The sequence below is a fragment of the Schistocerca gregaria genome, chromosome 5, assembly GCF_023897955.1.
Source record: "Schistocerca gregaria isolate iqSchGreg1 chromosome 5, iqSchGreg1.2, whole genome shotgun sequence".
NCBI classification, from domain to species: Eukaryota; Metazoa; Arthropoda; class Insecta; order Orthoptera; family Acrididae; genus Schistocerca; species Schistocerca gregaria.
In genome coordinates, this window is record NC_064924.1 from 599865039 (window position 1) to 599878914 (window position 13876).

The 13876-nt window shown below is 38.6% G+C and overlaps 1 protein-coding gene across 8 annotated transcripts in view; it reads left to right on the forward strand.

Moving 5' to 3' along the window:
* The window catches only part of LOC126272480 (E3 ubiquitin-protein ligase Nedd-4), a 203398-nt gene that overhangs the window by 137342 nt on the left and 52180 nt on the right, over nt 1-13876 (forward strand). For all 8 annotated transcript variants that reach the window (XM_049975359.1, XM_049975360.1, XM_049975363.1 and 5 more), the window contains exon 10: nt 4611-4905. In XM_049975359.1, the coding sequence (XP_049831316.1) occupies nt 4611-4905 (295 nt within the window). The remainder of the gene's footprint in view (nt 1-4610; nt 4906-13876) is intronic.

Genomic DNA, 13876 nt, shown 5'->3' on the forward strand with positions numbered 1-13876 from the left:
GGTAGAGACGCATCGGTTCTTGGGACTGGTATTTGATGCCCGGTTGACTTGGCTGCCTCACATTAGGCAGCTTAAACAAACATGCTGGCGGCATTTAAACGCTCTCCGTTGCCTTAGCCACACCGGATGGGGTGGCGATTGGTCCACCCTTCTCCGGCTGTATCAAGCGCTGATCCAGTCCCGCCTTGATTATGGGTGTGTGGCTTATGGATCGGCATCGCCATCAGCATTGCAATTGCTGGATCCCATCCATCACTGCGGGATCTGACTCGCCACAGGAGCATTTCGGACAAGCCCTGTTGACAGCTTACTTGTGGAGGCTGGTGTTCCTCCATTGCGGATCCGGCGCGACCGACTTCTGACCGCTTATGCTGCCCACGTTTGTAGTTTGCCAGGGCATCCCAACTACCGTCTCCTGTTCCCGCACTCGATCGTCCATCTTCCAGACAGGCGGCCCCGGTCAGGGTGTACGATCACGGTTCGCATCCGGGCTCTACTGTGTGGGATTGAGTTTTTTCCTCTCCCGCCTGTTTTCTGGGCCAATCTCCGTCTGCCCCCTTGTTGTGTGCGCCGACCATGCATTCGGCTGGATTTGGCACAGGGTCCGAAAGACTCGGTCCCTCCTTCGGCCCTCCGCCGCCGCTTTGTTTCTCTCCTTGCCGAGTTTCCCGGATCTGCCGTGTCCTATACCGACGGTTCGATGGTCTCTGGTTGCACTGGTTACGCTCTTACTCTAGAGGATCATTGTGAGCAACGGTCGCTGGCACCCGGGAACAGTGTATACACTGCCGAGTTGGTTGCCATCTATCGCGCCCTAGAGTATATCCGCTCCCGCTCAGGTGAGTCCTTTGTCATCTGTAGTGACTCCCTGAGTGGTTTACGAGCTCTTGACCAGTGCTTTCCTCGTTCCCGTCTGGTGATGGCCATCCACGAGTCGCTCCATGCTCTTGCCCGTTGCGGCCGCTCCGTGGTCTTTGTTTGGACCCCAGGTCATGTCGGCATCCCGGGCAATGAGCGGGTTGACACGCTGGCTAAACAGGCAGTGAGTTCACCGGCTCTGGAACTCGCCTTTATGGAGTGTGATCTCCTGTCGCTTTTGCGCCAGAAAGTGCTTGGTGCCTGGGGTGACGAGTGGCGCACCCTGCCCACGCCCAACAAACTTCGGGCGGTGAAGGAGACGACCGGTGTGTGGCACTCCTCCATGCGGGCCTCTCGGAAGGACTCTGTCGTCCTCTGCCGGCTGCGCGTTGGCCACACGTGGCTGACGCACGACCATTTGTTGCGCCGGGAGGACCCACCGCTATGTCGCTGCGGGGCAGCTCTGACCGTGGTCCACATTTTGGTGGACTGCCCGCTTTTAACAGGACTCAGGACTCAGGCAGACGTTTGCGCTGCCTGATACCCTCCCTGCCCTTTTATGTGATGACGTTGCTATGGCGGACCTCGTGTTGAGTTTTATTCGGGCAGGGGGTTTTTATCGTATGATTTGAGTGTTTGTCCTTTTATTTCCTGTATTGACTTGGGCCTTTGGCCTGTGGTTTTAAACTGTGGGTTTTAATGTCATTTGGTGGTTGGCTTTTCCTTATTTTCATGGTCAGCCAACCACCTTCACACTCGGTGTGATTTTAGTTCTGTTTGTCTGGTCTTTGTCTGTCTTTCTTGTATTGTGTCGTCCCTTGTCTCAGTTCTCCATTTTTAACGACTGACAGTTTTTATTTCGTGTGATTTTATCGTGGAACAAGGGACCGATGACCTTAGCAGTCTGGTCCCTTCAATCCCACACCCAACCAACCAACCTGTCTTGTCCTGCTAAAATGATCATGTCATTTAAAAATTCCTCATGAGAGTAATTGCAGAAAAAAGATTTGGAAGTAAAGCTACCATTACCCAGTTCTTGTTACTATGTGTATTTGTCACTCAGTGCTTCCACTATCCAGTGGGTGGTTTTCTTTGCTATGTCTAGTGTTTGTACTGAACCAAGGATTTTTCACTGTTGTATCATTTAATAGTTGTGCTGCATTTTGTTACACAGCCAGAAAAGGAACAAAATCAAAATCAGGCAGAAAGCCACTCCTGTGTAATGTTAGTAGCATCAGCATATTTAATTGAGTAATCGTGATGGCATAATTTTCTGATTAATTTTGCAAGTAAATTAATCTGATTTCCAATAATTGATGTTTCTGCTTCAATCTTTATAATTTTGCTCTCAACCTATGCATTAATTTCAACTAACATATTTTGAGTACAATACAGTGTTATACTTGTATTATTCATTGTGAGAGGTGAATGGTAGTGTAACCTACTATCTACTCAGCACTTTCAGAATAATTTAATTTTGTTGTGTATATGTGCATGGACAACATTTTATATTATCGTATAGACCATTTACCTTTAACACAGTACCATCAGCACATGGCCATTAGCAAATCTGCTGTCAAAATAGTCAACCTTGGTGCTTCGGTCAGGCATGGTCTTGCACTGGTTGCACTCCTCATATCAACTCCTGTAAATTAGAGTTCCATATGTAGCATATCAAATTGCGTTATTTTATTGGAATATTAAGTTCAGTCTGTGGTTTTAAAGTATATTCCACAAAGTGATCACTACTTCTTGAATTGTTTTTATAGTTACTGTTCCATAAATCTTCGACCTTAAAATCTGATCTTCTTCACTATGGGCATTTGAATATTTAAATTTCATTCTTTCCTTGTTCTCGTGTCTACTGTATTTAAGCTCAACTGGTAGATTACATACTATATGCACTACATGAATTGGTACTTTTACGGGGACTGAGAAATCTGCAGAAGTTGTGTGACTGGACTGGTATGGATTTTCTCCACTCATTGCCAACCTTAACTAGGTAACAATGCAGCAAGCTGTATCAGTATAGCATTGTAGTAGGCATTATGAATGCGATTTTGATTCCTGTCTGTCTGCCTTGTGAGGAGGAAGTAGATTATTTTCTTCTCGTACATCCCAATAGTATCTTCTCAGAGTTGACGCCACAAGAGTGCGTTAATTTATTAAACTTTTTCAGTGCTGTGGGCTTGTATAGATTTACTGCTACACTGATTCTCCAGGCGCTGTGGGCACTTATTCATGTGCCGCTTGGGTTTTACTATAGTGCAATGGATGTCTGTATGCATCCTGGGCTGCTGACCTCTCATTATCATGGACAAGTTACTCTCATATTTTGGTGAATATAGAAGTCTCAGCTATTTGTCATGCAATGTATGTGCAGCATTGCATGCTGTATTTGCAAAGACATCTTTTCAGTAAGTTGAATTGTTGGAGACGTGACAATTGCTATGACTGAATGATTCACAACGCATAAGGATGTAAATGAGCACACTGCATGCAAATATATGCAGGATATAGCCCAATAACTCAAGAAAAAATGATACCAATCTGCTCTCAATTTTTCATAAAATTTTGATACCTTATTTACATTTTGTTCACTCAGATGATGGGCTAAAATAAACCATATGCATAGTTTATGCAATGCATTTTTGCATCTGCAAACTCTTTTAAAATTTTGCCCAATGTTTTATTTAATTTGTTATAGTAAAACTATGCCATATAACACAGAGAAATTCAGTTCTTTGTTGAGTGAAGATACCAAACTGTAAGATGGGTAAAAATCCAATTTTTTCACCTAATATTTTACCAAAGAGTCAATGATAAATATTTTATACCAGCAGGAAAACCGCATGGAATGCAGGGAGCATGTCTGTAGCAGTGAAAGGGTTAAGAGGTGGTAATTAATATGCACACACTTCTAAAGCCTTTTTTGAAATTTACAATACCATTTTCATTTTTCTCAGTCCTCTCTATCCCACCAAACTGAGCGAACTGGCACAGTGGTTAGCACACTGGACTCGCTGTGAGGAGGATGACGGTTCAAAATCCACATGTGATTTTCCTGAATTGCTCCAGGCAAATGCTGGGATGGTTAATTTGAAAGAGCATGTCTGATCTCCTTCATCATCCTTGAAAGAATCTGAGCATGTGCCCCATCTTTAATGACCTCGATGTTGATGGGATGTTAAACCCTCATCCTTCTTCCTTTCTATCCCTCCATGTCACTTAATGTTTCTGATGTCACCTTTGTGGCAGTAAAATTTAATCTTCCTTGTTCTTATAGTACACAGGTAAAATATCTTGATAGGTCCAATCTGTCAAAAACAGTGTGGCGTATCTAATTTCAACAGCTGCCCATGATTGTAAAATTAAAACTCTCCATCTTGGATGTAATTTCTGTTTGTTGTTATTGTTGTTTTTTGTATCATCATGATCATCATTACTGTACAGTCGGCTTAAAAATAGATTGTTTCCTTGAGGTAAGGTGAGATGAGTCTTGTTGAATTCGCAATCCATTAATGCATATTTGTATTTGACAAGAGGCATATTATTTGTAAGTATTCATATGAAATTACTTAGCATTGAATAGACCTATTGTTATGTTTATGCATGGGTAAAAATTTGTCACTTGTGATATAAGAATTAATTTATTTTTTTGTAAGTATATTATATGCTTAACTGTCCATAGTGCATACGTTACTCTCAATTTACTTGTAACACCAGATTTCATTTTTTTTTTTTTTTTCCAGTCATCACCGTCTGAACAGCGTGTTTCTGTGACTAGTGCAAATCAAACGAATACAATTAATGCAGAAGGCTTGCCTGTAGGCTGGTCTATGCAGGTGGCACCCAATGGCCGTGTGTTTTTCATTGACCACAATGAACGCTCTACAACGTGGGTTGATCCAAGAACAGGTAGAGCGAGTCCGATGCCTAATCAGACAGCTCCACCAGTCAGAAAACCTGAGGATGAGCTGGGCCCTCTGCCAGAGGGGTGGGAAGAGCGTGTTCATACTGACGGCCGGATATTTTTCATAGATCACAGTTAGTATAAAATTTCTTTTTACTTGGCAATAACTTAATATTTGTTTGATACCACTTTGTCTTGTTTTGTGGACTATTCATTTGGTCTTAGCCTGAGAATTAAACTGTTGAGAACTAGGATTAAAATTATTTCTTTGGGCAGAAGGTCACAAAAAGGAAACACAACTGATTGCATTAATAAAGATCTGTTTGAGAGTATCGTGAAAACAGGTTGCTACTCCCCATAAAGGTACTACATTGAGTTGCAAACAGGAATGATGAAAAGACTATTATGTAAAGCATTCAATCAAAGCTTTCCTCAGAATAATGAGGATACACACACACACACACACACACACACACACACACACACACACACACAATGTGCAACTTGCATAAATCTGTCCACTACCTCCAGCCACAGTGGCCAGAGGTAGTAGTGGCTATATATGTGTGAGATGTGCTTGCTTTTGTGAATGTGTGCATTTCTCTTTTTCTGAAGAAGGATTTGGTGGAAAGCTTACATGTAACAGTCTTTTAATTGTGGCTGTCGGCAACTCAGCATTGTCACATTCATGGCGAGGGTAGCAGTCTATCCTCAGAATATTGTTGATATTCCAATCTGGATCTTCCATTGTTTAAGGACCTATTTTTGTCGTATATTTACTGTGCGATGATTTTTCAGCCTTCAGTTGTGACAAAGTTCATCAAAACTTACAAACTTGACAGGAGTTGAACAGTTTCTTACAAATATGTTCTTGTGTTCTGACTGCTCTAGGTAGAGAAGAAATGGAACTAATGCTGCAAACTTAGTGCTTAGTCTCATGGTTGCTATCAGAATAGGACCCATTGTCTGCATTCACTACTTCTAACGGTCAAAACATTTCTGCAAGTAATTCTCCATGAGACTGCGCAGGACGAAAACATGTCTTTAGTAAACTGTCCTTTCAGTGCTACTGAATTAATGATGAAACTTAACTAGGGTGTAGTGATAGTCAGTATCATAAGTAATCACATGCTAATATTGAGCAACAAATAACTGAAGTGGCCAGGAGAAGAAAGTTCTAACCCTCAATTTAACAATATTATGAAAAGGATAGATTGCTTCTCACTGTACAGATGACACATTGAGTTGCAGACAGGAACAATGAAAAGACTGGAACACATTCAGTTTTCGGCAAAAGCCTTCTTTAGAAAAGAAAAGAAAAGAAAAGAAACACAGTGTTTCACACAAACAACATACCTCATGCACATGACTGCTGTCTCTGGCCAGAATGCAGTTGTTGCTTTGATTGCTGCTTTCATTTAATGTGACAGTTGCATTCTGGCCAGAGGGATCAGAGATAAGTCATGTTTGTGCGAGATGTGCTTGCTTGTGTGAATGTGTGTGTTCTTTTCTGGATAAGGCTTTGGCTGAAAGCTCAGTGTGTAATCATCTTTCTGCTGTGCCTATCCGCAACTCAACATGTCATCTTTATGGTGAGTAGCAACATGTTCTTTTCATAATATTCTTGATATTCCAACTTGGATATCCCATTGTCTAACCCTCAGTTTAGTTGGGATTAGTGTGATCACTTTATCTGTCGCATCTTTGAATGCACCACATGGTAGTAATAGGTAGTTCCATATGTACCACTAGAAAGTTCTAGCTACAATATAAATTGCTTTTTAATGTAGTATAAATGTTCTTGTCTTTCAATTCAACCAAACATAAAACGTGCAGTAACACAAAATGCACAGTTGTGGGTTAGCTCTTTTTTCCACCAACCCTTGTTGTTCTTTTTCATGGGGAACACCCTCTAATTTTTGCCCGACTTGGTACATGCACTAAACAATACAAATAAAAAAACTATCATATTTATATAAGCAACAGTTGAATTTCATATATTTTGTGGATAAAAATTCACATAAGTAAGGACAGGGAATGGTTTGTTTTCTCCAAGGCAAACAGATCACATTTAATCTTTTTCTTAAATTGAAAATCCTGGGAATTGCCACCTAAGTTGTGCTGCTCTTCATGCCCCATAAATGTCTGTGTTCTGAGAGAAAACAGTGAGAATATCTGTTTACTCGGAGACAGATGGGCAGGCAACAATTCCATTACAACCAATAAAAATTCACACAAATGGTAGAACTCAATAGTCCTTACTTTCAGAACCACTGGTGGTAGTGACGTGGTGAACGAGAAGGTTTAGTGAGGGAATGACTGCATTAATCACCAAGAAACAATTGTGAGTAGGATGTGCAATTCATAGAGGGTTAGAAAAAAGTGCAATTAGTTATAAATTTTGAAGGTATTACGTCCAATAAATTGTCCATATGCTCTGTGGGATGTGATGTGTCTGTGCAACTAAATGGCTGATTTGTGCATTACATATTTCACTTCATTTTATGTGTGAAGTATCTTCACTGGTCTTAAATACAAGTTTTTATGTATATAATAATAGTATATTTTACTGTTTTCTGCCAATTGTCCTAAACGATAAATTCTGTCATTTTATACTCCTAATATGCTTTTCACCCCTTTGTCATTTCTGTTTATATAAAAGAATATTGAAATTTATTCAGATAATTTGAAATCTCACTAAAATACTCCATTTGAGCCATGTGATGCCTGTACATCACTAGCTAGCTCGCTGCTCCTACTGTCACAGGGCTAATTCACAATGTCGTCTTGTTCAGGAATTTAATTTACAGAAAATGGGTTACGAGTGGTGTGTCGTGCCATACTGTAGAAACACATCTATAAAAACTCTAGAAAAGTTAATGTTCCAGAGTATGAGAAGATGCATAAAATGGGCAGTTGCCACCACATCAATGCACAAGTTCACTAATCCAGATAAAAATGTCTTGCACTGTGAAATTAAAATATTCTCGTATCTCAGAGATTTGCTCACCATCCCATTATTACAATGAAGAACAGTGTCATTTAATGAAATTAAACTCATAGTGAAAATATTGCCGTTTTACCTAACACTACCTTAATTATTTGGACCTCAGTTGTTAGAGTGGTAAACTGTCAAATTTTGTATGATCAAGTTCATAGATCACTAGTTCAAATCTTAACCCGAAAAAACATTTGAACATATTTGTTAAACAACTCGACAGTCCTCTCATATGAAAACCAAATCAAAATTACAAAATTTCACGATACCGACGGAAACAGAAGTTTTCCCCTTGCTGTTTACATGTGCTGACATTTGCAATTGCTGCTCACACAAGTCATATTCAAAAAGATATTTTATAGTTAATGTGACCCCACACATTTTATCATAAGAGGAACTTTTTTATCTTTGTACTGCCTACATAGGATCCCTATTGCTGAAAGTTTTGCAGTTTCATCATTTTACATAAGGATGAAATAAGTGTGCTTCAGACACCTAATCTTAGTTAATACTTCCAAACAACACAGCCATTACCTTCTTGTCACCTGAATGTTTTACACGAATTATATGTCTGTTTAACCTCATCGTCCTAAACCTCATTCTACTGTGGACTTGCGATTATCTCTCTCCAAAAACGTGAATTGTTTGTTCGCAAAGTAAATGCATTTATCGTCTCTTATCCATTTCTGGGATGAAGACTAATGTGAAGCTTTGTGTAATACATCCCACAATCGAAACATCTGCTACAATCAGTACTTACTAATGCTGTTTTCATATTTCATGTAAAAACTTTTAAAAATATTTGACCCTTCCTTAATTCAAACATGTGACCTCTTATACTCCAGTCACATGCACTGTCCATTGTGCCACAGAATGTCTGACACAGGCAGTATCTCTGCTGAATGTCTTGTAGGAAATAAACACTAAGTTTTACCAAAAAATTTTTGTGCTTTGTGCTCCAGTGTAATGAAGTTTCTGAGAAGCATGGCAGGGAAGACGAGGAGAGACAGAGTAAAAATGAAGATGTTAGGAAGGATATTGGAGTGGACAAATTGACTGAGAAAATTGAGACAAATAGATTAAAATGGTTTGGTCATGTGAAGAGGATGGGAGGGGAAATGAAGATGATGATGATGATGATGATGATGATGATGATGATGATGATGATGATGATGATGAATTTGTGCTCTGGATCATAGCTCATGATTTATAATTGACAATCTAGTTATAATGTAGGGACCCCAGTTGCAAAAGCTCTACAGTTCCTGAGCTTAGAGCAATTTCAGTTATGTTGCAGAGAGCAGGGAAAAGAACATCAATCGGGCACATATCACTGCTGTAATTGGATGGAGCTTAAATGCATAAACTTTCACAAAGCTTCCACTATCAGCAGTCACAAAATTCCTTTTATTGGCACTTAAAAGTTGTAATTGTGTTTTCCATCACTAAATAGTTAAACTGTTTTCAGTAAAAGTATGTAAAAACATCATAACTGGCTAACGCTACTATAACGTAGGTGTAGCTTAATCTTACTCTAGTCTGTGATGCCACCAGAGCATCAGCCAGTAACAGAGCATTTTAGATCATGTGAAAAGATTCTTATATTTAATAGTTTTTAAGCTTTAATGAAATAAAAATAAAAGGGATTTTTGACTATATTGACTGTAAATGCTATTTAAATATTATAATCGGTCAGAATATCAATAATCCAAACCATATGTTTAACATAGGAATGTAGCCTATTGTGTTACATAATGTTTTGTAATGCTTTACCATATGACAGAGTATTTGTTATTATCTTATTGTTAAGTAAGAAACAACTTTTAGAACACAACCATTCACTGGAAAGCAGAATAAGCAAGGCATCAGTAGGCATGTACAGAAGAAAGACAACATGCTAGCTTTCAGAGTGATGAGTTTTCTAGCTAGATTAAACCCCTTCCACACCTCCTCCCCCAAACAAAACACCTAAGTATCTACATGCAGTTACTGGATGAAAAGTGCCAGTGCTCCATTTCGGCAGGTGCTCCCAGGTGTAGTGGGGGTAATGCCTGATAGAATGGGTAGAGTGAGAGAGAGGCTGGAGGCAGGGGGCAGGGGGAGGGATTTATGGTGGATGGCTATTGGCTTGGAACTCGGAGGGAGGCAGCTGGTTTGCCAGCTAGGAATGTGGGTAGGAGGGAGGGCTGGAGGAGTGACATAGGCTAGGTGTACTTTAATAAGATTCTGCTTAGAATTTTGTTATCTTTTTATTTCACATGTGTTATCTGGAGTTGTACTTAGTTGTCCTGTATACAACAGGATGTCTAATTTTCAAGCACATTTCACTTGATAATTTTACTTTCGCTGTGTGTTGGTTGTGTGCGTTCCTACTGTATAAAGTGTTTCGAACTGTCACTGTGTGTTTTTGGTTGTCCTTTGTTGGTGGTGTTGTATCTGTATGCACTTAGATATTAATAAGATTTGCTTAGAATTCTGTGTTCTTCTTATTTCACATTGTTTTTGTAGCTAATGTGGTCAGTGAGTTGTTACTTGCATTGATTTGTTATATATTACTTTCTCATTCATTGTAAGGACTCTTTGTATGTGAATTTTTTCCTGTAATATTAGTAGTGTTGTGTTGTAATTGTTCATTCTGATAATGTTCATATCATGTTCCACGTCACATGGTGCCAGCTAGAATGTCGAGATTGAAAACCATTGTGTCTGGAGATAACAGGCAGAAATTTCTAAACTAGATACAAAGAACATATAAGAAGTTGAAAGTATGAAAATAACCATACCATTTTTGCTGAACAATAGTAAAGAAAGTAAAGCATGGATCTGAACCCACTAATACTTAAGATTATGAAAATTATCAGAATGAATAATTCCAATAGAAAACTTCTACGATTACACAAAAACTATCACGCACAAAGAACCCTTGCAAAGAACAAACAAGAAAGTAATAAATGACCAACTCAGTATAAATAACAACTCACTGATCATGTTGGCAACAAAAAACAAAGCTGTAGAATATAACCAGTAACATATTCTATGTCTCCACCACAAACAATTTTAAGAAAATCTATTATTTAGGATTCTGTTCACTGGAAAGTCTCAAGTTTTCTTAGAGTAGGTCCCACTACACAGAATAACAAATGCACCCACATAACAAATGAATATCACACCACATACAGGTGCAGCAACACAAACAAAAGACAACTTATAACACACAGTGACACCTGGTAACTCTGTACACAGTGAACACACACAACCAGAATGTACTGAAAGTGGAGTGTTAGAGTGAAAAGGGTAAAAAAAAATGTCAGAATTAAGACATTCCGATGTACACAGCAGTAATTAAATAAAAAAGCAGGATGCTACATATGAAATAATATCACAAAATCATTAGTAGAACCAAATAGTAATCTGTTTTATGAAACGTGCACTTCAGAAGTTGTTTCTTACCTAGCAATAGCATAATAACAAAAAACTGTAATATAGTAAAATATTTGTAAACATTATGTAACAAATTTATTACAAATGTATGTTACTAGCCTCTAAAGGTGCTTCATAAATAGAAAGAAATGAAATTCATGTGGCACACCGAACAGCCTTTCATTTAGGTTCATAGACCAGGGTTTTTCAAACTATGCATCAGAGCTGCCAGGGGTGTGGTGGACCTACTGTAGGAACATTGCCATTGTTTTATAAAAGTAATAGTTTGGTTTATTGGCTTTCTGAGTAAAGGAACAATGTTTGCGCTAGTAGTGATATCTTTGAGGGCTGTCAAGTAATTGTTACGATGACAGCTTGGTAGATGGCAGTCAAATTATAATAGGTAAATTATTTATTTCTGTTCAGTAACAATCAGTTTGAAGTTACTTTTGTTGAATGCAGATCATTTTTAATTGTCGTTTGTCTTCTCTGATTTGTGTTCCGCTGGCAGCATGAACAAATTTTTAAATGAAGTACAGATGTAATGGAAGTCTGTATTGTACCAGCTGGTCTGTACAACATGCCTATTCTGACAGGGAATCAGCTGCCAAGTATGCCTTTGCCAGTCGATATGACTTGTGACATTAATGACCAGTTGGTTAAAAATTTCATAACTAATAGTAATTTCACAATTCAGTTGGAAGAAGCTACCAATAACCCAATTATGCACATTAATTTTGTTGTGAGTGGTTTATACATCCATGAAGGTTACATTTTTTTGTGCAGGAAAATAACTTCTGGAACAAAAGCAACAGATCTATTTGAAATACTGCGCTCTTGTATGAAAGAAAACAACGGTAATGGGGAAAATGTGTTGGTGTATGTACAGGTAGAGGTCTCAGTATGGCTGGCTGTCATGCCAGATTGCAAGCTCTGATCTGTAAAGAGGCTCCTCATGCCATTTAGACACACTGTTTCATTCAGTGAGAAGTACTGGAACCAGAAAGCATGAGCCCTGTCCTTCATGAGATTCCTCAATCAGTGATCAAAGAGATAAACTTAATTAAAAGTCAGCCACTAAAGTAGTTTCCAACAAGTGTGTGTTGATTTAAGGGCTGAGTACATTTCCCTAAATACAGCAACACTTTTAGGCTTCCACGTGCGAATGTCTTGAAGGGAGTAAATGAGCTCAAGAAGGAACATTATCTTTACCTTGAGCAAGAGAAACATTTGGTTTCAGAGATGTTTGTAGATGGTGACTTTGTTTTGAAACTAGTATACCTTTGTGAAATTTTTGAAAAACTCATTTCATTGAATGTATCCCTTAAAGGTAATTAGACCAACATTTTGCAAATATGAGATAAAACTGCAGCTTTCAGAAAGAAACTACTCTTGAGGAAGAAAACGTTTAATAAAGACATACATTAAGTTTTTCCTGCTCTCCACTTGGTTTCAGAAGACATTGTCTTTAAGTTGCATAAAGAACTGAACTTGTGTTTGTGGATCATTTAACTGAACTTGGTGATTGTGAAGTACTTCCCAGTAGAAGTTAACCAACACAGTAGAATCAAAGATCCTTTCAGTATAGAACTTCCATCAACTCTTTGCCCTGAAGCGCAACTTACTGATATTTCTTCAGACTCGAATTGAAATCAAAGTTGATTTTCTATCACTGCTTGAGGTTTGGATCTAGGTGAATTACGCATATCTGAAAGTAGGTAATGAGGTCATAAGAGTTTTGATACCTTTTGCAACAATGTATTTATACTTTTTCAACATTGACAGTCATCAGCATGAAATGTAGATTCCAAATGAGTGTGAGGAAGAGATAAGTCGGTTTCCAGTCTCATAATGAGATTTAAAGAACTAAGGAAGAATAATGTAAGCTTGTCCTTCCCATTGATTCCGCTGCAATAGTAAGATGAAATAACAATAAAAGTAAATAAGGGACGACAGAAAACATAAAAAGTTATAGTGTCCATATGTATTTGATGTTTTGGAATGTTGCGATTTCTTTTTCTTCTTTTTTATTTTTATTTATTTATTTATTTTTAGCCTCTGAATCACTCTTGATAGGTCTTCTTCCCAGAATACTCTTCAGTTTTCTTCTTGCTTACTCACTGGGCACTACTTCCATTATTTTTGTATCTGAACTCCTCTCTATTTTATATAACATCTTCATTGATACCTCTTCTCTGGATTGTGATGTATTTTGTTTTGCTCTTGGGGGCTGGGTTTCTATTCTGGTATTGTTGTTTTAATTTTTTCTTGTAAATAAACCACTCTCTCGAGAGGCTTCAGTAATTACCATTGGGTAGAGAAACCTGTGTATGCATATCAGAATGATGCTACGGAGACTGAAGTTTTTCAGATGATTTACATTAGATCTTAGGATTTGCCAATTATTTCATGCAGTTGCCGAGAGATAACCTCGGATATTAATTGCGAAACATTGGAATCAAAACCTGTACTATGCTTGTAAGTCACAACATGAACACAGATCACCTTTCATTCACCTGTTTTAATTTCACCACAACAGATATTTGACCCAACCTCACCCCCAGCCCCAACACCACCACCACCACCACCACCACCACCACCAACACCACACATAGAATAAAAAGAATATTCAGCTTTACTGTTGAATATTCGGTGGTAGCTCCTTAGTTACCATCAACATACGTAAG